This window comes from Sebastes fasciatus, chromosome 2, assembly GCF_043250625.1.
Source record: "Sebastes fasciatus isolate fSebFas1 chromosome 2, fSebFas1.pri, whole genome shotgun sequence".
Lineage (NCBI taxonomy): Eukaryota > Metazoa > Chordata > Actinopteri > Perciformes > Sebastidae > Sebastes > Sebastes fasciatus.
This window is the reverse complement of record NC_133796.1, coordinates 10,005,665-10,029,373: the sequence shown is the minus strand read 5'-3', so window position 1 is coordinate 10,029,373 and position 23,709 is coordinate 10,005,665. Positions and strand designations below refer to the sequence as shown.

The 23,709-nt window shown below is 39.7% G+C and overlaps 1 protein-coding gene across 2 annotated transcripts; it reads right to left on the bottom strand.

Annotated features, from left to right (window-relative positions):
• Positions 1–1,126: 1,126 nt before the first annotated feature.
• pnoca (prepronociceptin a) lies at positions 1,127–21,476 on the bottom strand. Of its 2 annotated transcripts, none has more exons than XM_074661207.1 (4): positions 21,297–21,476; positions 17,227–17,394; positions 3,957–4,090; positions 1,127–2,844 (listed from the first exon to the last, which is right to left on the bottom strand). In XM_074661207.1, exons 1-4 carry the CDS (start codon positions 21,358–21,360, stop codon positions 2,227–2,229), a joined length of 984 nt encoding a protein of 327 aa, XP_074517308.1. In that variant the 5' UTR covers positions 21,361–21,476; the 3' UTR covers positions 1,127–2,226. The 2 variants fall into 2 exon arrangements, with proteins under 2 accessions (XP_074517308.1, XP_074517317.1); XM_074661216.1 differs by having other exon boundaries at positions 3,957–4,087.
• Between the last annotated feature and the right edge of the window lie 2,233 nt (positions 21,477–23,709).

Here is a 23,709-nt window from a genome sequence, read left to right as displayed (position 1 = left end):
AGTAATTACATCTACCTGTATCATGTTTACCTATTTTAAATAGTGTGCTGTTTAGTCCAGTGTGTCCAAATCTAAGTCTTGATATCATTGTCTCATCTCTCCTGTTCCCTCCTACACACCTCATTTCTCCCACTTTCCTTTGAACTGACCTGACACTACTAAAGTCAGTAGGGATAACTTACTTAATGTACTTATAAGTAACAGATCTGAGTACTTCTTCCACCACTGAAGGATACTATCAAAGAAGAATCAACATACTTAAATATAACGATAATATTACGATGTTGCATAATGTGATTTTATGTATGGTGTGCTATTCTGTATTTTTTTATTTTATTTTATTTTTCTGAAAAGCCTAACCATGGACAAGGTCTGCAAATTTGCTATGGCTAGAAGTCCTATATACGTTGCATCAGTTGCATTTTAATTAAGTGTAACAATGCCTATGTATTGTCGCTGTCAAATAAACTAATAAATAAATAAATAACAGTGTCCTAACATTAGGTTGGGGATAGCACACAATATAGTCGACATAACATATAGTATGTGCAGCTGGGCACGTACAGGACAGACCACTACGGGGCGCCAAAAGACCGCTGGAGCACAGCTGGATTTAACCTGCATACAATTTGTAATTTAAGTAAGGCAGTAACACATTTTCAGTGGTTATTTATATAATTCCACAAATCTGTACCATTTTCCAATAAATCCTTAAGTCTTTATAAATGGGATTATAAATTGTAGCTGGTGGATTTATTGATGTATAATGTGCTGGTGCTTTGTAGATGCAGTTAAAATCTGTTGATAAGAACACATTTTAGTGTTACCGGGTGGTGAAAAAAATGTCTTTTCAGCTCATCAGTTCATCAGGTAATATACCCCAACGGATCATTTAACCTGTGACCTACTGGAAAAGAGCAAGGTTTTAATATAAATGCAGACTAAATGAACCCTAATGTTGCTCTTATCAATGGCTTATAACTGATATAAAAAAGCATATTAGTTCCAAAAAAATCTGATGTAAATAAAGGAAGTAAAGAGATTAACATCCCCGTTACTGGCCGTACTATAAAGAACAAAACACCTCAAGACACAGAATCAGTTGCTGCATAACAAGCCACGAAGGAAAGAGTAAACTATTTTTATTGACATGTTTAAATTCAGCTATTTACAAGTTCTCATAGTGGGCAACATTTCACACCATTACAAGAAGAAGAAAAACAAATATTATTTTTACATACAGGAATCTGACATCTGGACACGAGAGCCAGTCAGCCCTCTCTCCGGTGTGTTTTGGCACAGTGATAAATCAATGACTTGTAGCTGTGTTTTTGCATGTTTTCATTTATTTACCACAAATCACATACAATATACTTTACATTACTGCTGACATTACCCTAACCATAATGCCATAAACATGAAAAAAAACACTGGTATTGTCCTTTATTATAAGAGACTGAGTTATGCGTTTTTGCCACAAGATGGTAGTATAATAAAGAGAGCGGTCCTGCTAGTCTTCTTACACACTTTCAACAGTAATGACCCCCCAAAGCCAGAGGCCTCCATGTGAGAAGATTTACAGATGACCCAGCGCAGTAATTAGTTGGTAAAATATACTTTATAATACAGGTAGTCGGAAAAGCAATAATTATGCCAACGTTAATCCAGCAGATTACATCAAACAGTAAAATATGGCCTTTATTTTACTGCATACCACTGCAGGACTACCAGGAATTCCCAAAGTAAGAGTTTCCTTCAAAGCTCAGGAGGATGAGGGCTTGGCCAGCTAAACAAATGAAACATGAGCAATCGACTGTTACGTCCCACAAGGGGCACCGAATGGGAGGTCCGAATGACACAAGGGGCCTTGAAGATGCCAGGGATTATATAGTGTCACAGCTCAGAAGGAGACGTTTTGAGGGGGTCCACAATTTCTGCTGCAGTGTCCAGCTACTTAATAATGTACAAAAGGTCTGATAATTAAAGGCAAATTGTTTATAATTTGTCATAATTAAAAGGGACGGAAAACAGAAAAAGCAATTCTTATGTCTTGAGACTCCAACTGGAGTCTTAGATTACGGCCTTAGTTTTCACTTTTTGGTAATTCAATAGGTCAACTTTGGTGACACCAGTTTAAAGTTTTACATGTCGGTGAAATACAAAACAAGATCAGTGAAAATACATCAGGAAATTGTTTTATGTCAGCGGCTTAAAGGTGCACTCTGTTTACACTTCGTTCTGTTGGGTGAGGTCCTCTGACACGCTGTTGAACTCGGTGGCCTTCGTGCTCATCCCCAGATACTGCTTCAGGAACTCGCTGAAACGTTTTTGGTTGTTCCACTTGCGGGCTGACTTCCGAATGCCGATGAAGCCGCCGTACCTCTTCTGGTACGATCTTCCCGGAGACATCAGCTTCCTGTAGCCGTGCCTCCCTTTGACGAAGCCGCCGAACCTCTTGGAGACGCTCAGCCCCGCGTCACCCTGTCCTCTCACTGCCATGTCAGCAGCCCCTTCTTCCTGCCCCGCCTCCTCCTCATACTCATCCTCAAGAGACAGGTCGTTCTGGGAATTGTAGGCAGTTTTCAGCTGGCTGCCCCTGCCGCCCAGATCCCTCTCGTCCACTCCGAGTGCCCGGGTCATGTGATCGTACCTCTGCAATGCAAAGGGCAGCAACAGACCTCCATCCAGCTGCTCATCCTCTTCAGGAAACAAGGCCTCCACCTCCTCCTGAGATCTTTTCCGCATCATACCAGTGAGGGAGGAAATTGGCGATGACAGCACCTTACGACAGAAGTCCCAGGAGAAGGCTGGGGAGACGTTGGCTTCGCACTCAGTGAGACACACCTGATAGAGACAAAGACAAGAGATCTTCATTTTCTGCATTTATTAGTGTTATCAGTTACACCTTTGTTCAAATATGTCTGTCATGAAGAAAAATATCTAGATTATGTATTAAACAGTATGTATCTCCCTCAAAGCATCTGATTTGCCGGGGTTGTTTGAGTGGAAAGTCCTCAACTCAGTCTAAGAGAATACAAAATTCAATGTGACAGATGAAGATCGATTGGATTTCTAGCTCGTCTATCACTTATATCGTCCACTTTAATGGTTCAATGGGCGCATGTGTGTGTGGGTCTGTCTGTTATTATGTGAGGGAATGTATCTTAGGCCTATCAGAATAATACTGGGATGCATGAAATACCTTTGCTTTGAAAATAACATTGCTTTGAGCATCATCTACTGTTTGAAAGGAATCTATCTGCTCATTCCTTTACAATAAAATGCCTTTCAGCCAGGAAGGAGGGATGGAGATGAAGGAGAGGAGAAAATTAGAATAAGCAGAAGAAGAGAGGGATTCTAAAAAGAGCAGTAAGTCATCGTAGAAAGCAATTTATTTACAATTCAATAGGCTTTTGAATAGGACTGTGACCAAAGTCCCCAACAGTTCCACGTTTTATGTTTTAAGCCATGCACTCTTAAATGTCTTCTTGTTTTCTCCTCCTGCCAAAACATCTGAGACGCAGACATGTCATTATCAGAGAGAAACAACCACCAGGCATTAGCGCTGAGAGGAGAAATGCACATCTATCCCCAGGAATCAACAACAAATTAAAAACTCAAATGCCAAAGGGATAATTTGTTGAGTCAGGACGGGAGGACGGGAGGAATAAAGGAAGGTGGGGGTGAGGGGTTTACACTTATTTTATCACCAAATTAAAAGAGCCCTGGAGGGATATCATTATTTACGTGAGTTGTGTGTGAGAGCGTGGTATGGTTTTGTCTGGATGGAGGATTGGCTAACAAATATTTCAGAGCGGAATTTGTTTTCCACTTATTTCAGCGGACACAATGGACTTCTCCCCCTGTTTTGGGCAGGAGCTCCACTCTTGCAATCAGCAGTTTGTGTGTGTGTGTGTGTGTGTGTGTGTGTGTGTGTGTGTGTGTGGCATCCTCACCATGGTGTTGAAACTGAGCTGTTTGGGCAGGATGTTGCTGCAGGACATGCATTCAGCCTGGCAGTCACTCTGTCCAGGATCACACAGACAGAGCAGCAGCAGAGCCACCACAGTCTTCATGGTCCCGCCGTCTGCTTTACAACACAGGACAGAGCAAATGTACAAGTTCAGTCCGACGATCTCACACATTCTACTCATACAATTCCTCTTTACGTTGTTTAATCAGTGGCCAACTCTGGGGTCTGAAAAGTGAAGCCAATGCTGAAGTGCCTTAAACATGCATTCTCTCTAATAGCCAGCAGGGGGCGACTCCTCTGGTTGCAAAAAGAAGTCTGATTGTATAGAAGTCTATGAGAAAATGAGCCTACTTCTCACTTCATGTATTACCTCAGAAGAAAGTAAACAAGCACATTTCCCTAAATGGTGGAGTATTCTTTTAAGTTTTGTTGCCTCTGACATGGCAATAGGCCTTTTTTTTAGCAGCCATTTTGACATGTAATTGCAGGTAAACACAGGTGTAATTGATAAAAGTATACGGTCCTGTTCTATTTAGTGTTACAGCCATTCCAGTGAGCCAGCATGCACCATACCAGGGCCTTGGCACACCTAAATGGAACAGGGCCATAATTAGTGTTATTAATTACACCTGTGTTTACCCTGCTATGAGTAAAAGCGTCATATTGGACAGGAGGTGAGATTAAAGGACAGACAAAAGACAAAATGTGACAAATAAAGACCTGAAGTTAAGGAAAAAAGAGCAAAAGAAAAATAGTTTGACATTATTCTGGTTGGAACAGCCAAGTCTGGCGAGTCTGACATCAGAAACACAACCGGAGTTTTCATCTCATTAAACAAACTCATTAACTCCTTTAATTGATGCCTCAATTAATGCCTCTGGCAACAGACTGAGTCATTGTTTGTTGCAGACAAACGCGCATACTCAAACTCACGTGCACTAAACATACACAACATTAAGACACACAAACGTATGCAGCACACAAACACACATTCATACAAGCACAAGCCTGATGTGCACACTGTGTATGACCCACTATACAGTGCATTGGTAGACACACACACACACGCACACGCACACACTGCTCTTTTAGCTGTAGGTTAACGTTATCTATTAAACTGACGTGGCTGAAAGTAAAACTAATTTGTCTTCAATCAAACACTACTTTATTATGTCTAAGAAATTTGGAGTAATTAAAAACTGATAAAAGTGTAATTGCACTACACTTCATTCTAATCTCTTACCACCCATAAAAATGGCAGCTCTGCAAAATTAATCAAAATTAATCAGTGTTCTGTAGAGTGCAAACAATAAAAAGTGTGTGCCGAGTCTGTCTTCAGTCCGATAGGAAAAGAGGACGGGTTTGTCAGTGAAGGACAAAAGAGCAGCGCAGCCATTTTAGGCAGGAATATTGGAGGACGGCTAAGGGCAGGACGAGATTGGCAGATGGCAGTTGATTTAGACAAGCAGCTTGGGCGTGTTCATTTGGATCAAATGCATCTCGTTCTCCAACCTCCTGTCGCTGACTTCGTGCTGACTTGGCTTCCAAAAATAAGATTAAGGATAAAGCATGAAGGAGACTTCACATCTTGAGATGTGGCTAGAGGATGCAGACACTTACAGATGACGTATCCTTCATTTAGAAATGAGTAAGAACAGTTAACGTCAAATACATGAGACTAAAGACTAAAAGTACTTCACCATCTTAGTTTAGTTAGACTATACTACCACGTGGGAAACCGATATATTAGAGCCGTTTTCAATGTGTCTTTATAACTGGCTAAAGTTCTGGTAGTTATGATAAGCAGTGTAACCCAGGACTCACGCTGTTGGCAACTTGGCATGGAGATATAAAGCATTATGAATGCTGAACTTGATGATACATATTGTCCGCCACTTATAATACTTTATAAATCTTGTTATTAGTTGTCATGCATGATTATAAACATTTATAAAGAGTTTTATAAAGCCTTAAAAATACATTATAATGTCTTATGAATGTGCTTATAATGAATTATAATCACGACCTTCATATAGAGTGTTTCCAGAATATATTCAAATAATATTATATAGAAATTTGAATACTGATTTGAGGGCAAACACATTTTTCACTTGCCAATATTATATAAACTTCACTTTAACAACATTTTTTCATTTCAAAACAACAAAATGCATATGCAGATTCAGACACATTTATTACAATGAACAACCTTTTAGTTAATATGATATTGGCTGTTTTTGTGCTTTTTGGACATTATACAAAGATGGGGAAAATAACAAAAAATGTCCAAAAAATATGAAAAGCTTCTCCTGTGGAAAGGCTGTCATATATTAATTAACTTATACTGACCCTATAAACAGTTTAGTATAGGTAAAGTTTTGCCCACTCAGATGGTACCGATATCTGGTCTGGCCCATGGGCTGTATACTAAAAGTTAAGGCATCACTAAAAGTATTAGGATTCATCATGTGGGAAGCATAAATGTGTGTACCGAATGTCATAGTAATCCATCCAATAGCTGAGATATTTCAGCCTGGACCAAAGCGGTGGACAGACGTCTCCAGAGCCATGCAGCTCTTGTCTGTGAACTTCTCTGTGCTATTAAAAGCTCTGTAAAAATGAATTGGACTTCTCAACAACTGATCTTTTCTGTGGCCTTCTATTCTGACGTCTGCCAGGGTTCTCTCTCGAGCCCTTAAAACCCAATTACTCTACTTTTAATTAACTGATTAACCACTAAATAAACCAGTTAATTAAGTCATTAGTGTCTGGTGCTGCGCTGATGCACTGCTGATGGAGGTCTCACAGTCCAGTAGATGATATAAAGATCATCTTTCAGATGAAAGGAACCCTCGTCTATAGAATATCTCTCATCCAGGCTCAGCCTGGTACCTGCTGATGTTGTGCCATTTGAGCTGTTTTACCTGAAAAACATCTGATCCAAGTTGCAATTCAAGGTTACCAAAAGAGCAGCTATAGTATCCATGTTTTGTAAAACATAATTCAGACACATAATACGTGAAATGACACTTCACTTAGTGGGAACATCAGCATACAGTGTGTAGTCCGTCTTCTTGGAAAGTTTGTGTAACTGTATGTAAGTTGTTAAATGGAAAAAATACTAACATGACCGTCTTCAAGTTGTTGATTAAAAAGTGTAGTCAACCATGGATAAGTACTGTTAAAATTACAGAAACATTCAAATGTAAGTTCAAGTCTGACAACTCACAACCGTCTCACACTGTGTTATCAGCTGTTTCCACCATTATTTTTCTCCATTATTGCCATTTTCTCATCAAGAACAGGAAGTACAAAATAAATTACTCTGAGCCCGAAGAGCGACTTAAAGCCGGATTATTCACGCGTGGTTGAACAGAGGAGCAGCGGGCATCCACCTTGCAGCTCTTTATTTTTTAAAAGCCGGACTGCAGATTATTACGTAATAAGCACAACATTGTCAAATTCACCTCGGCTGTAACTTCTCTTTACTTTGTGTGTGCTTTCTGTGTAATGTTGGACACACTGTAGTTATGAACTGCAATCAAATTTAAATTGCCTGCTTTAATGGACCTAATTTGTATTCTGGTGTATGGTGTTTGCATTAAATCGGGGTTGAGGTCTTTTTATGACTCAAGTTAAATCTAATTTAAAAGTTTAATGTAGTTCAAACCCAGTCTATATTAATATGCAAATGAAGTGTTCCTTTATTGACTTTTCATATATAAAAATCTGAAAATGATGGCGATGAAATAGCAACTGATATGATTAATGATTTAAAGATTTTCTTAAGTACTTACACTGAAATTGTTGTGCACAACTGCATAACTGGCCTAATAAACTGGCTTAATAAACAGCAGGTTTAGCTTTAATAATTAAACTGAAGAACAATAACTTCAAACCCTTAAAGGAAAGAGTAGCAGCATATTAATGAAACAAATGAAATATTGAATAATTAGAGTGTATTCGTGATGTTGGCTTTGTTGGTTGATGAGTCGGTTTGACAGGTAATTAAATGTTATTTAGTCTTCTGCCTAAAGAAGAGATGGGAGACTACTTTAACTGTCAGAAAAGTCACTTTGATTGGCAGCTTGTCTCAGGCCCACTCAAAATACATTGTGCTCTTTGTTTTCATATTGATAGCTATCTGGCAGAGTGGTCATTGATGTGACACATTTCAGGACAGTAGATCTATATTACCAATCAGGTTGATTAAAAATATCCAATCTATATATAAATCGTTTCTGTCACTACCGACATACGCTCTCTACCTATTGGTTTATCCGTCTTTACCTTTCTCTTCCTCTATCTATTTGCCTTCTGCCTCTTTAAGTCTCATTCTCACCCACGCATGCTCTTCCTCTTCCTCTCCCCCTTCCTCCATCATAAACTCTTTGTCTTTCACAACAGGCGGTTCTCATACACCGTTCATAGCTATACCTACAAAAAAAGTAGTGCGCTGTAATTTGTATACATCCCACAAAATGATTTTATATATAATCCACGTAATCGTGAACCAGGAAGTATAAAGAGCTACAAACGCCACATAGGGAAGACGTTGGGGTGGACGGGTGGGTCCAAAAACACCAGACTTTTGCCCACCGCTGTTCGCATCCCGTGTGAAATCAGAAGTCAACGTTGATTTATTTGTCGCGTAACTTCCATACTTAAGTGACGCCGCTTCCAGAGTTTTTCTTTTTACTTTTAGTGCATACTACAGATGCTCTTACAGTACGTATTGTTGCATGCAGTATGCATACAATTGGGACATACTACTTTGTCATAACATTGCACCTTCAACTTTGACCCTTTGCTCATATTCTCGCTGCGCAGAGGATTGTTGGTCAGAATAGCCAGAAAAGTATGCTGATTTGCATGCATACTGCAAAATGTGTTGTTTTTTTTGCAACCAGAAGTGACACGAGAGGGTGGAGATAAGTACAACCGAACGCTGAATAAGGAATTTTTTGGTGACCAAAATGTTACAATTAACTCTCCTGAACTGAAAACACACTGTGAAAGGGTTAAAGTCGGACAACACCCAGACTGGACAACGCCGTGGTAGCGACCTGTCAATCACAAGGTAGCCACGCCTTAAAGCATAACCTGCTTTATGGTCTATTTGACTCTAAATGGGACCATAATTTACTAAATGAACATCATGCTGTATTGAAGAAGACTTGAAACTAGCGATTGAGACCATAAACTCATGTTTACAATGTTTACCGAGGTAATAAATCAAGTGAGAAGTAGGATCATTTTCTCATAAACTTCTATACAATCTGACTTATTTTTGCAATCAGAGGAGTCGCCCCCTGCTGGCTGTTAGAAAGAATGCAAGTTTAAGGCACTTCAGCATTGGCTTCACTTCTCAGACCTGGAGGTAGCCCACTGGTTTGAGCCAGATTTTTCTAAATATCCTAACATTACTTGTTTGATTTAGTCTAGCTACATAGTCATAACTCATATTACAGACGGGGGCAAAAAAGAGGGCAAACAAATAAATAGCCAATTTGTGCAGGTGTGATAGAAAAGCAAAAAAAAAGTACAGGGCATCACCTCATCTCAAAACAAAAACAAAAAAATCAATATGAAATGTATTTGATGTGACCCCTGTGTAAGTGTGTGTGAGCACACCTCCCAACCATTAATCGACCTTAAGTGATTAGGTGCATTGAGAAGGGAAATTGATTTAGCTTAGCGTGTCTGCCTGTAATGGCTTCAGCGTGTAATCTACTGCCACGTCACGTCACACACAATCTAACTGACAGGGGACACCTTGTGAACGCACTAAAGGTTTCTTATAAAGGTTTCTTATAAAGGTTTCTTCTGGCTGGAGATGTGTTAAAACACCTCTACAGACACATCTGTGAGCTGACATGAACTCTGACAGGGAGACAAAGACCAGGATCATAAGAAATAATGTCTTTTGACAGTAGAAGTGGAAGTGCAGTTACTGCCTGGGCAGATTTTTTTTATGCTTTTTTACAATAAATCTGTTCAATACACTAAACATCTTGATACACAAATAAGGCAGATGTTTGTATGAAGAAACAGGTAAATGAATTGGTGTAAAACAGCTTTTTATGTTTCCATGAAATAGAATTTAGATTCAGTTTTTGTGGTATGAATAGTGGAGAATAGTGATGTCCCTTGTGAACTTTTATGCCAATGGCAGTAGTAGTTTTGTTATGTTTTGTATGTATGTGTACAGCGGTGAGACATTTGGCAGCAAACGTATCCAGCTTTCTTATTAGTCCTCGCGTCAAACAAAAAGATGAAGTATGTATCTCAACTTCCAGTTTGGCCTCCAAATACAAGCTTCAATTCCTAGATTACCAAGACTATAAGAAAACAAATCGATGAGCCTGAAGAAAGGCCAACATCAAAAGAAAATGTATTTCTCTGCCGCCACAATTAAAATGAGTGCACCTAACAAAGGAGACATGGAGAGAGAGGAGCTCACTGAGGGTCGCGAGGATGAAATCCTCCCAGCACACAAAAGGATGGACGGAGACCCTGCTGTGGTAGGAACATTGTATCTTAGATTAACTCCGCTCCACATTCACAGTCAGTTGAGTGCAGCCACCAGAGCTGTACACAACCACCGCACAATACCGTGTGACCTGTGATCCCTTATCCAGCCTTCGATTCAGAATGGTGTCCTGAAGTTTATATACTGCGTTGTGGAGGAAACCAGCAAACTCACTGATACTGAGGAGATGAGACACGTGGCTGTGGAAGTTCCTAATGTTTTGTGTGTTCTCTAGTAAGGCTTAAGGTTAATTAACCACTACTTACTCTATGGATTCGTCTTTATTCTTGGTCGCAAGTGGAATTTCTTTTTTCATTTTGCTCTTATGTCTCACTATCTACACACTGACTACCAGCTCTTCATCAATTTACTCCTAACAAACTGTTATCATTGTTGCACGACATCTTTAAAGTCCATAGAAATTGTCGCTTTATCGAGGCTTCCGATAGTCGTCTCCAAGTCTGATGGTGAAATAGAAAAACGACCTTGCTCTTTGTCTCTGAGGGACTTGCGATAAAATGTTGTGTTAGATATTTTAAACATTTTATGTTTGAAATTCTATTATAGTAGGTGTTGAAATATCATCTCTCATCTCTCATCTCTCCCTCTCTCTCTCTCATCTCTCTCTCTCTCTCTGCAGTCCCATATGTCATCGTCACCTCATCTATGTTTGGCAATCTATCCACAGAAACACAAAGAACGTTCATCACCAACAGCTGGAGTGTGACATCTCTATCTCTGAATACTGATGTGTATTTACCTAAAATTAGCTACATATCACTTCATTAATTTCAGAAGAAATTATGGCTATCAAATTTCAAACATTAAACTTTCATATAACATACTATATCGGATCTACTCAGACTTATTTACTCTGGGTTCTGATCCCTACGGCCTCACCGAAGACATTATTTGCCTCTTTTCAACCAAAGCAGAACTGCTAGAACACAACGCAAAGCTAATCAGAAAATGAACACATTTCACGGCAGTCACAGGAAAGCTCTGAGTATCTGCCCTGAGGTATGATAATCAGTTCAAAACAGCGTTGTTTCAGCCCGAGCGCTATCTGTAGATCTGCATCAGCTTCTCTCTGATACACAAGAAGCTGTTACTCAGATAATCAGAAGGAAGATACATGCACTTTTCAAATCTGTTATCATCAGTGGTTGTTGAAAGAGCCTTTTAATGTGATAGCTTACTTTTGAACGGCGCCTTTGTTTATAGAGTTTCTTTCAAGGTCAGATGAAAAGTGAGCCCCGGGCTGAACGAAAACACCATGTTCATTATTAAACATGGAAAGAGGTGACACCCAATCTTAAAGTTTATTAACTTCGTAATCGTTTGCTGACAGCTAAATAATGAGTTTTACATATAAACACCTGAAGGCATAAGGGAAATAATATTATCAGGTAGTATCACTACAGAAATAAAATGCTACTACTACTACTACTACTACTAGTAGTAGTAGTAGTAGTAGTAGTAGTTATTATTATTACTACTACAGTACTACTACTAATACTACTAGTAGTAGTACTGTAGTAGTAATAATAATAATGACAAGATAAAATAATAAATCTAGTTAACATCTCAAAATCATTGCATAGAAGCTATTTATACCGTTCATCTGAAGGTTTTATATTAATGTGATTTAATATACTTTTCATTAAAGATGACTATCTGAATCCATCACATTTAGCCTGTTATTAATCCATCAATCCAACCTGGGAGGAATAACAGGGGTTATGGCTCATAAAGAGTAAGGGGGGGCTGCAATGTCACATGGGCCAGATGTGGCCAGATGCCTAATATGTGATCAATAAAACCCATTTACATTACTGTCTTTAACCTTTTACCTCCCTTCATGCACTGAGCGTCCTGAGATTTTTCATATTTATTGTCATATTTATTTCCACACCACTGCATTTACAAATAGACTCCATTTCACATTACAACCACAAAGTGGAATCAGTCTATAAGTACCCATTGCTCTTTAATATTTCAGATTTTTTGTCATGAATTCAACCTTTAGAATATAGTTATTTTTTTTATCATTTGGCAGGTTATTGCCTTTAAAAACAAAGTATATCAAAATATTGACTCAGTTCAGGCGAATGTCTTCAAAAACCTAAAAATAACCTTCTAATGAAGTGAGCCCGAGAAAATCTGACCCCTGATTAATCAACGTGCACTCACCCAAATTACCTTCCATTACTCTGTGTCTTAAGAATACAGCGTAAACACAAACACGCAGCAGCTTTCTGCGGCGAAGACTCCCCTTTCCTTTCCTTTCATTCATGAAACCCAGCCGAGCGCGGCAGTAAATCAGGCCTTAACGATTAATGACTAATCGGGGACGAACTGTTTGACCTTACCCTCTTGAGACAAACGGCGTGTGTGAAAGCCCTCAGATGGAGCATCTGCACCTTGTGCACTCTGTAGTGTGTACGTCCCTGCTGCATTATGCTTTTAAGCCACTCAGACACGTAGTATTTAACCTTTGGGGAGTAGTTATAGGATGTAATAGTTGCTCCTTTAGAGGTGATGCATTGATGCTGTGAAACACAGGATCAGTGGTTTGTTAACTAGAGCGACCTGAGGCATTATCCTAACCTACCCTGACTGTCAACAATAAATAAAGTGTAAATTCTTTGATCAGCGTCATTACGAGCCCTCAAAGGTTAAAAGGTCACAACAACAGAAGTTGACCTGGGAGTCAGCAGAATGATTGAGGAAAATAAAATACAATTCTTAACACGGATGAAAAAAAAGCTTACAAAAACGTCCTTATTCCTCCCTTGTGTTGAGTTGAATTTAAATTTAATTAAAATTCACATTTGAATCATAGCCATTTATTGTGCTCTGTAAATCTGCTACGTTACCAACATTAGAAGCAACTAGTGAGGAGATAAAGTGATGTAAAATGACATCCTCACTTCCTGTAAAGTGTGACTCTGAGAGGGCTTTTTGTACAATGCAAATTCCTGCCTGTCAATCTGTTAACAAATACAACAAAAATGTCTTTACTTCTACGACAAATATGCAAAACGTAAAAGGTTCTATAATCAAAGGTCAGAGGTCAAGCCCATTCTTCTCCTCCTCCGTCTCCACAGGGTCTCCTCTTACCTGTGTTGGGGTGAGATTGTGGGTGCCTGTAGGGGTCCCTCGGGTGCAGGTTGAGGTGCGTCAGCGTGTACGTTTCCTTCCCTCGGTCTCAGCGTGGTTTCTCTGGCTACATGGAGGCTGGAGGCAGCTGCTCTTATAGGGGCCCACCCCTCCCCTTCAACCTCCTCCTCTGATTCTCTCTCTCGCTTTCAAAACTCCCTCTTTCATCACAGAGAGACAGAGAGGGAGGGAGGGAGGGAAATCAGAGGGAAGGAGGGAAGAGAAAAAGAGGGAGAGAAGAGAGAGATAATGGCAGGAGGCAAATTAATTGAAAGAGAGAGGGAGCTGGAAGGAGAAAAGAGGAAGGTGATGGGAGAGGAAGAGGGAGGAGAGGAAAGGAGAAGGGAAGATAACGGAGAAAAAGGAGGGATGAAGAAAGGTTTCTATCTATCAATCTTTAATGGGGGGCTTATGCTTTGCTACAAGATATTTATATTTTTAACTTCTTCTGGTTGAGTTACATGATGAAAACAACATTAATAAATTTAACACAGAACAAAAAAAAACACAAAGTACAAATCAAGTACCTAACTTGCAGACATAAAGATATCCCCTAAAATATTTTGGTGTATAATTTAAAGATCCCTTTCAGGCATGTTTTGAGACATAGAAATACTCTGAATACAATTACAAAAGTGTATGAAAATGCAAGTATTGTTAATTTCAAAGGTGATGGAAACAAGATGTATCCTACTTCACTGAAAAGTCCAGTTCTCAATGTGTGTGTGTGTGTGTGTGTGTGTGTGTGTGTGTGTGTGTGTGTGTGTGTGTGTGTGTGTGTGTGTGTGCGGAGGTTTCAAGCTTCCACATCACACTTGTGAAAGTTGCATCCTGGACCATGTTGTGATGTCACAAATTCCTGCTTGTGCGTATATGTATTAAAGCTGCAGTCAGTAACTTCGAGCAAATATGATTAAAAAGTTATTTTTATATAAAATATCATGTTCCTCTGTGTCCTCCGGTACTCCTAATGGCATCTGCAAGATTTCAACAAAGGAAAATAACCAATCAGAGCTGAGCGGTCCCTACTGCAGCTGTCAATCACTGCTTGCAAACGTTCTGCTACTGTAATGCCTATTTTTACTTGGTTTTGGTTCGACTGTTTTTAACGTGGCGGCCGGGTCACAAACCTTCTCATTTTACAGCTAAACAGTACACTACAAGGTGTTTATGAAAACAATTGAGATGAGAAATAGGCATTACAGTAACAGAATCTCAATTCATGTTTGAGTGGAATAACTTTTTATCATTTTTGCACAAAGTTACCAACTGCAGCTTTAAAGAATGAGCACAGAGAAACTTTCCTCCTACACCAGATGAACTTGAAAACAACCTTCAAACTCTGCTCATACATCATTCTGCACAGCGCAGCTCAAACATCCATCTAAAGTAGCAATAAATGAAACACTTTTTTTAAATGAAGGGGGACTTAAATGTTTTGTACTGATTCTACATCTTTGTTTTCTTGCATTTTACTGCATTTCCATTTTCATCTAGTCACTGCAGTGTTTCTTATCTATATACAATATTCCCCAGCTAGGTGAAAACATCTGTAAAATGACTTTTTTAAATCCCCTCATTGTACTGGCCATTATCTTAACATATTCACAGTATGTGAGAGTCTGAACGTTCACATGTATTTGCCACAGTTACGTTTTTTCTGTCTGTTTTACACTCTGAAGTCATAAGCTTAAAATTAAATTGGCAAACAAGGTCACTAAGTCCTATTTTTCACTCAGCTGTGGCTTTAAGCGGATTATTCCTAGCACCTATCAGTTGTTACTCCCCTCGTTAATATTCTCAGACTGCATATATTGTTGAAAAACAAAGAACATGTTGTATTTATGTGCAGCGTTGTTTTGAGGAGAGGTTGGAGGACATCTGGCTGTCACTCCCACACCATGTTGTGGGTGTGACAGTCAGATGTCCTCCAACCTCGCCTCAGGCACTGGCAGGACTGTATTACTGTCATTCTGCTCACAAACTAAAATCAGCGCTGGAAACAAAAGAACCATGACGAGCGTGAGTTTCTTATTATGCATCAGACCGGCCTTCATTATCAGGAGGATGCGCTCTGTTTCTCTCTGATTAGGGCTACTTTGCTTTGGCCATGCGTTCGCTACGATGCAGGATGAAACTCAAAATCTAACACGCAAGTTTCTGTAACAACAAATCCTTTGAGGAAACAGGAGACACAATGTGTACTGAAAGCAGGGATGTGTGGCTGTAATATAATGAGTCAATCAATCTCATTATGCTTACAGTAAAGTGTGGCATATCTTTGCATAAGAGAGGAGTGTAGAAAATATGTTTCCCTCTATAAAGTTGGAGCCTACACCGAGGTTGAAAACAGGACTAAGATTTGGAACAAGTCCTTGTACCTAAATGACAAAACAGGCAATTTCTCATATTTCAGGTTATTTTCATCAATCAGATATTTGGTTTTCTCATGAACTAGCCAGATAATCTAATCAATAAAGCATTTAAATCCATCAAGACACTGAGAAATAATGGTCTAACAGTCAAGTGTAAAGAGGAATCTTGATCTTGATAGTATTGTCTATAGATTGTCTATAGTATTTGAACCTGGTGAAAGTGCATGGATAGCTGTGTGTGTGTGTGCTGAGCATAAATATGTCAGACTATCTGCCCTTTTTGCTTTTTTTGGTGTCATTGGAGAGCTGGTGACTGTGAAGGCCATAGAAAATGATTATTTTCATGCTCATCAAACCATTCAGTGACCCCTGATGCACCATATAGAATCATACATTATATCTCTCCACTCATTTATTCAGGTGTTCCCTATCCATCAATCTGCATTTTAAAGATATCAAGTTCCGTACTCTCGGCTGGGTCTTAACGCCAGTCCTTATCTCTTCTGATTCTACTGTGTGTTTTGTAGGATAAGTAAAAGTCTTTGGGGATTATTCAATTTTAGAGGAGCTGAAGCAATTTAGAATAGGTTTTGCCAAGGGGTCTTTCCTCATGAGGATTCATGACAACCTGGTGGGTTAGTTTACTATTTCTGGAGTATTTCCTGTCTCAGTTTGAGTGCATCATGTTTGGTTTCCTTAAAGTCAACAGAGGTTTTGTGAGATGGGATCTAAAAACTGCATGGGCTCTGCTTCGTCAGTCTATGCACACACCCACCCACAATCTGCTTTTCTGATAGACAGGCCAGTGGACATTTCGGTAACACTTAATGTACAGGTCTGCAAATTTCATGGTAATTAGGTGATAATTAGCAAGTAACCTATTTGAAATTTATTTGGAATTACTGCCAAATTACCCAAATATTTGCCTCAAAATGTATCAAAAATTACTTTATTACAATGAAATTTGCAGACCTGTAAAATTAAGTGTTACCAACATTTCTTATTGTTTTTAAAGGCAAAGTTTGACAGGACAGCCAGGACATCGTTAGCTTAGCTTAGCACAAAGACTGGGAAACAGCTAGCCTGGCTCAGTCTGAGCATACAGAAATCTGCATACCAGTGCAAAAGAACAGCTAATGCTCCAAAACAACTGGGGGAAAAGTTCTCCTGAAGCGAGTAACTACCACGGTAGCTGACACAATGATCTGGCTCTGGATGTGTCAAACACTGCAAGGCTGATGAACTGATGAGAGGCAGGTGTGCAGACTGGAAGAGGTGATGAGCTGATTGATTGCAGGTGTGTAGAAGAGCAGAGCGGAGCCACGCCCACACACTGACATAGACCGGAGGTGCTGGAAACACAAGACACACAAGGAGGTCAGCCACGACAGTATATTTTTTATGCTAAATGCAGTACCTGTGAGGGTTTCTGGACAATATCTGTCATTGTTTTGTGTTGTTAATTGATTTCCAAAAATAAATATATACATACATTTGCATAAAACAGCATATTTGCCCACTCCCATGTTGATGAGTGTATTAAATACTTGAAAAATATCCCTTTAAGGTACATTTTAAACAGATACATAACAGATAATTTGCGATTAATCACGATTAAATATTTTATTAGATTGACACCCCTAGTTCTTACTAGTCCAGTGGCCATTCAAAACAAAACGTGCCTGTTCAGAACGGGTCGACTCTGGTGTTGCTGCTTGCAACTTTCTCGAGAACCGCTCATCCAAACAACTTCACACTGAGAAATACACCTGACATTACATAGTTGCGTCCCCTAACAATGCTAGAGGTGCAAAAGCTCACACGAGCATCAACAGAGAGCGAGCTGTACCCAATATTAATACTTGCAATAGGGGTCCTCCCTTAATACACTACATAGTGGGTACATAATTCACTTCTAATAAAGCTGTCCCATAGATCTCAAGAGCTCGCACTCGACACTGCACTTCCTTGGGTCCTCAGCAATGCACCCGAGAAGCGGGAAGTTGATCGGATCATCGGTTGTCGATAAAATCGAAGGACAGACAGACAGACAGACAGACAGACCGAGATCCATTTTATTTAGACTGGGAGCATCTTATAAATGATGAGTCACTGCTGAAGTCTCTATGAAGTGTCGTCAAAAATGCTACCTCACTGCCAACAAACCAACAGACTGTTGTTGGGACAGACTGGTTGTTGCAGCAGTTAAGACAGCCCTCTGGAGTTCAATAGGCTATTATTGTGTTTGTCTCTTCTAGTCAGTGGTTCATTAGTAGATAGGCATCGCAGGAGAGACGGCAGCTTGGTCAAGTAATCCAGGAAAGTGTCCCGTAATCAAGACGTCACAGCTTCAGTGCCCACTCATCTCTGTCTCAGCCCCACTAATCACGCAGCGTGTCATATCGTGATCCACTTCAGCACTTCACAAACATCAGTAAAATGTCAGCAGCATCCAAACTTTAAATTTTCTCTCATTGCTGAAAGGAAATGAAACTGTTCGTGCAGAGCAGCCGTATGAATCGTGATCGCCTAAAGTTCCTCGTGGTTTTAAGGACACGACTTCACTGTGAAGACCACACTTTTTAATGCCTCGTCAGTGCTCACATAATTACTTTTTGAACAGTGGAGTGCATGATAAATCTTCCCTAGCTGGTTGTAATTAACACTGATGGGCAGTGGTGGTAGCTTGGTTGTCAGAAAAATGGGGCTAGAAAGAATTAAATAATTTGAGTCGACTCATCTCAGCCCAACTCAGCTCAGATCAAATAATATGGACTGAACTCACACACAAATCAAATTAACAGAGAGCAGATAGTGCGTAATAATGAGAGCAGAGACAGAGTCATCAGATGCGTATCTCCTTCAGTTCAAAGTTACACTCTCCTCCATCTTCAGAGACCAGACAAGAGGAAATAAACCTCAGTGGCATCAGACAATCACCCACACAGTAATGATGGTCTGACTGCGATGCTGACTTATTTGCCTCGCCTCATTGCGTGCCCACCCCTGATTACACATTCTGGTGTTTTGGCAATCTGAAAAGAGACACAAAATGCTAAATGAGCAATTAGGTTGTATTGTGGAGCCGACTGCAGCTAGTTGATCGCTAATTGAGCCAAACGGCACCACAGAGACATGTTGGGTTTCTACAAAGGCAAACACGCAGGACCATCTGACAGCAGCATGAAGACATTTAAAGAGATGTAGAGTGTGATGTGTAAAACACAAAGTGAGCGACTGAGACAAGGACTAACAATGAGAGACATCACTTTGTCTGATCTCAGTGTCTGATCAGTGAAGCAGATTTATCCCCCACCAAAATGAATCAATGTCATTAATGAAATACTCGTTAAGACTTTTCCTGTGGGAAATGGCTATTAGCTCAACAGTAAATTAGACAGAACCACAACAGATGCTAATTTTAGCCTGCTTCAAAACAACCAGAAGAAAAAACACAATATTATTTAAAGATACACCAATGGGATTTACATTTGAGCTTGTGCCACCAAAGTTTAACCACAGATATTATGTCTTACTGTTTTTATATTGTTGTGGCTTAAAGCTGAAGTAGGCGAGATTAGAGCAAATATGATTAAAAAAACTATTTTTTTATAAAACGGTTGCTGTATCATGACAGTAGTACATGAAACGGTTAAACCTGAACAAAAATCATGTGCCTCGGTGTCCTCTGGTGCTCCTAACGGCATCTGCAAGATTTTACAGACCGGAGGAAAACAAGCAGTAAGAGCTGATCTGAGGTCTCCTGTCCAGCGGCCGTCTATGAGAGCCGGCTGTCTACTACTCGCGAACTCTGACCAAACAGTCAAACTAGGCAGCGCTGATCAAATATGAATCAATATTATGTTACTCTAATGCCTATTTCTCGCCTCAAATGTTTTCAGAATCATCTTGTAGTGCATGGTTTAGCTGTAAAATGAGAAAGTTTGTGACGCGGCCGCCATTGTAAAATCTTTTTGCTACCGTCTTTTTGCTACGTTTTGCTAACAACTTAACAGGTTGATCAGTTTTGAGTTTATAGCTTGTTTCATCTGACTCCAAGAGGCCAAAAAATCAGTTAATGCCGTAAATCTGGAGGGAGACTGTATGTGACACTGAGCAAACAAGTTTCCTTCAGAGCTGGTATGTGCTAAATTCTGCACCGTGAGATATCAAATCCTATAGACCAACCTATAGATAATTATTAGTTCAGTACGCCACCCGCTGTGCTCTATTTGCTGCTGCATCCAGCCAATTTTCCTCATTCAATTTCATAGAGTCTTTATTCATTGCACACTAGTAGCCTGCACTGTGCAAAAGGTCAACATAGAAAAACACATGCCGAAGAAATGGTACAAATATAAAGAATACATGTCGGTTTGCATTCTGTTATATTCTTGTTGAATTACTTAAAGCGAGAGTTGAATCTTCTTCAAAAACGTTTTTGTTATATTTGTTGAAATTCTCATTACATTCCGACAGAAATCAATAAATCAAATGCTATGATAATTTTTAAAATCTAGCATATTCTTGATAGTCTCTCAAGATTACCAAGCTTTAATTCACAGAACCTTTCTTCTTTTGGCATTTGTACAAATTCCTTTCAGTATCAACATTTTCATTTTTATTTATACACTTTGTAACATCATTACCACTATTGCTAATTATATCTCTGCTGATGTATTTTTATCTTTTCTCTCCTTCCTTCTCTTTCCCCCTTTCCTCTGGTCCAGTCATGGGGAGGACGGAGGGAGGTTGCAGATTTGTCGGAAAGAGATAACAGGTCTTATCTTCTCCCCGCCAGACGCTGAGAGACCTGATCCAATCAAGACCTGGTTAAAAGAATTCATCGACTTTTACAGCCAAGCCTCAATATGAAGTAGGTTCAGGGGAAAATAAAGGTGCTGATGGAGGGGTGGGGTGGGGGTTCGTTTTGTTAAATTCCATGTCTTCCAGAAGGAGCGTTGCAGTGATTTAAGTGAAGAGATGTATCTAGAAGAGGTTGGACATTAACATAGAGTGAGAAAAGTTTTGAGACTGATGTCAAAAGAGATTCAAACCGTACAAACTGATCAAATAAAGCATAGAATAAGCAACGTACAGTGTGCAGCTGTTGTTCCTAAGTGCTCCAGCAACTTTTTCATACTCAACAATCTTGAACTTTTCTTCTCCGAGCCACGCGGTTGTTGTTTCTCAATGGACAAAATGTCACAGATGTGATTCATTCAGAAGGCGTCAGACCTTGTCATTTTCTTACCTGCCAAGAAGCCAAAAAGGTTACTGTGACTGCCCCCTTCCTCTCCGCTGCCGACAGCTGCCATTCTTTCCTATATAATTGAGCCGCTGTCTATTAAGGTTAATGGTCATCCTCCTGCTACCACCACCATCATCATATCTGATGTTCGCTGCAGAGACGGTACAGCTTCTCTCTACATTATTTATAGCATACTTATTAGAAAATAACATTCCCAGCTGAAGTCAATCTGTAAATTGTTTGCTAGGTTACTGTTGCTATGCTTGTCAAGCTTCTGTTTTCTCAGTGCGGAAATACTACGGACTGATTGTGCTAGCTGTGAATGAGGCCTTTTTTTTTTTACATAACCTGTAACCCCACAAACTCATGTAGTTAGCTGATGATGTGATCCTTGGCCTGGGAGGTAAGGTAGTAAGCTAGTTAGCCAGACATGCAACCGATTGCAGCTTATGTTAGAGCAGAGTCATTCCTTACACATTAACTAACTGGTTTTGGTGAGAAAAAAAAAGGTAAAAAAAAAATAAAACCACCCACCAAACTCTTTAAATGCACAATGCTTGTTACAGCTCTATGCACATCGTTTCAGCATGAGGAAAAATCCAAAGTCGGTCGTGTCTAGAGGGTAACCCACAATTTGGGAACCACGTTTTCTTTTTCCGGTGAGACGGCGAGCTGCTGCATTTTGTTCTAACTGCAGACGGCGAAGAGACGACTCTTCTAAACCCACATACAAAGAATTACAGTAGTCTAACCGAGAGGTAACAAAAGCATGAGTTACTCTCTGGAGATCCCTGAGCCTTTACCACAGTCAAAAGTTTTAACTGGAAAAAGCTGTTTTTTACGACTGAGCTTATTTGTTTATCAAATTTGAATGAGATGTCAAAAATTACTTTCAAGATTTTTAACAAAAGGTCGTTTTTGAGAGGCCAAAGGGCCAAGAATATCAACTGAGTCATCTATTAGCTCAGGTTGTCGAAACATAATGATCTCAGTCTTTTTTTCGTTAAGATTGAGGAAATTTAGGTCCATTCAAGTTCTGATAGCATGTAAACCGTTAAACAAAGGCTGCAATGAATCTTTAGTTGTTTTTATAGGCAAATAGATTTGTATGTCATCAGCAAAACAATGAAAAGGAATAGTTACAGTTGCTAAGCTAAGATTGGATAACTTATTATTTAAATTATTTACATTAAATTAAATTAAATGACACAAATTAATACTAGAACCGCCAGCTGTCGCTGTATACCTAACACCGTCAACGGGTAAACTTTACCCACTATCAGAATGCATTGATTTTCAAAGTAAAAGGTTTGTTTATGTTTAATTCTACAACACAAAATGCTATAGTTTTAGTCCCTTTATGGAACAACAGTCACAATAAACCCAGGACACATTGCTCAGTCCTAAAACCTCCTCACCATCACACTCTTCTTCATTCAATGCATTGAGCAAGTCTAATACGTCATTCTCTACATCCATAAATCTCTTTCTCTTGTCCACAGTGAAGGTTAGACTATGACCTATGACACAGCTCTATTATGCAAAGTTTTAGACAAAATGTGTTGCACGAAAATGCCTTCATTCTCTATAGGGATACATTTTAACCATTTTAAATGGCCTTTTTTTTAAATCTGGTGTTAGGAGTTCATTTTGGATTTTTTCTTTGGATTTTCTTCTCTTTTATTTCCATATACATTTCAAAAAGTATAATTCTTTAGTGATCCTGATTGAATCAGTCAGTGACGTCAGAGCAGGCATCACTTGAAAGGAAGCTTTGTACCTCATCGCCATGGCCGTGACTGATGATTGCGTTGACGACAGTGGGGTTCACAGCTAGCTTTTGTTGCTCCTTGGCTGGAGCCAATTAGGCTTTAATCGCACTTCCACCACCATGGCTGATTTATCAGCCTCTAAAAGCCACACCGTTATGGCCACATCAGCTGGAAGTCATAAGCAAATGATTGAGTAAACATATTTCTCCATCACTGTCCTGTGATGGCCTGTTGCATCCAAAGACTTTAATGATGACAGAGAGCTGGTATGGCGCTGTAAAATTCAATGCAATACCCATCATTCATAGCGGGGAGTCATCAGCTGGTCAATGGCGAGAGCGTCAATAATCTAGCCATCGGTTGCTCAATAGAATGGTGTTGGAGAGATGAGGGAAACAAGATGGAGGAGGTGCAGACGGAGAAAGGAAAGGAATTTAACAACCTCCTCAATTCCAAGATAAACAGGGCCGCACTGACACATCTGGGATTTCTACGTCACATGGACAGATGTGTTCCCTCCCCAGCCCACAGAGCTCCTTATCTGGAAGGTGACTGATCAGTGCTAGAGCTGAAGGTCTCTATTATAACAGGCTGGAGGTGGAGGTTTGGGGTGGCATGTTGACCAGCATCAACAGTTCTCAACC

Bases quoted from the DNA above. Each gene is read 5' to 3' on its own strand.
- pnoca (XM_074661207.1), bottom strand. From the start codon at position 21,360: ATGGCAGCTGTCGGCAGCGGAGAGGAAGGGGGCAGTCACAGTAACCTT. The intron at 4,091-17,226 runs GTAGTTACTCGC...TGTGTTGTAAAG, and splicing joins TCATTGTGTCAGCTACCGTG to CAGACGGCGGGACCATGAAG. The intron at 2,845-3,956 runs GTGAGGATGCCA...TGTCTCTATCAG, and splicing joins AGCTCAGTTTCAACACCATG to GTGTGTCTCACTGAGTGCGA.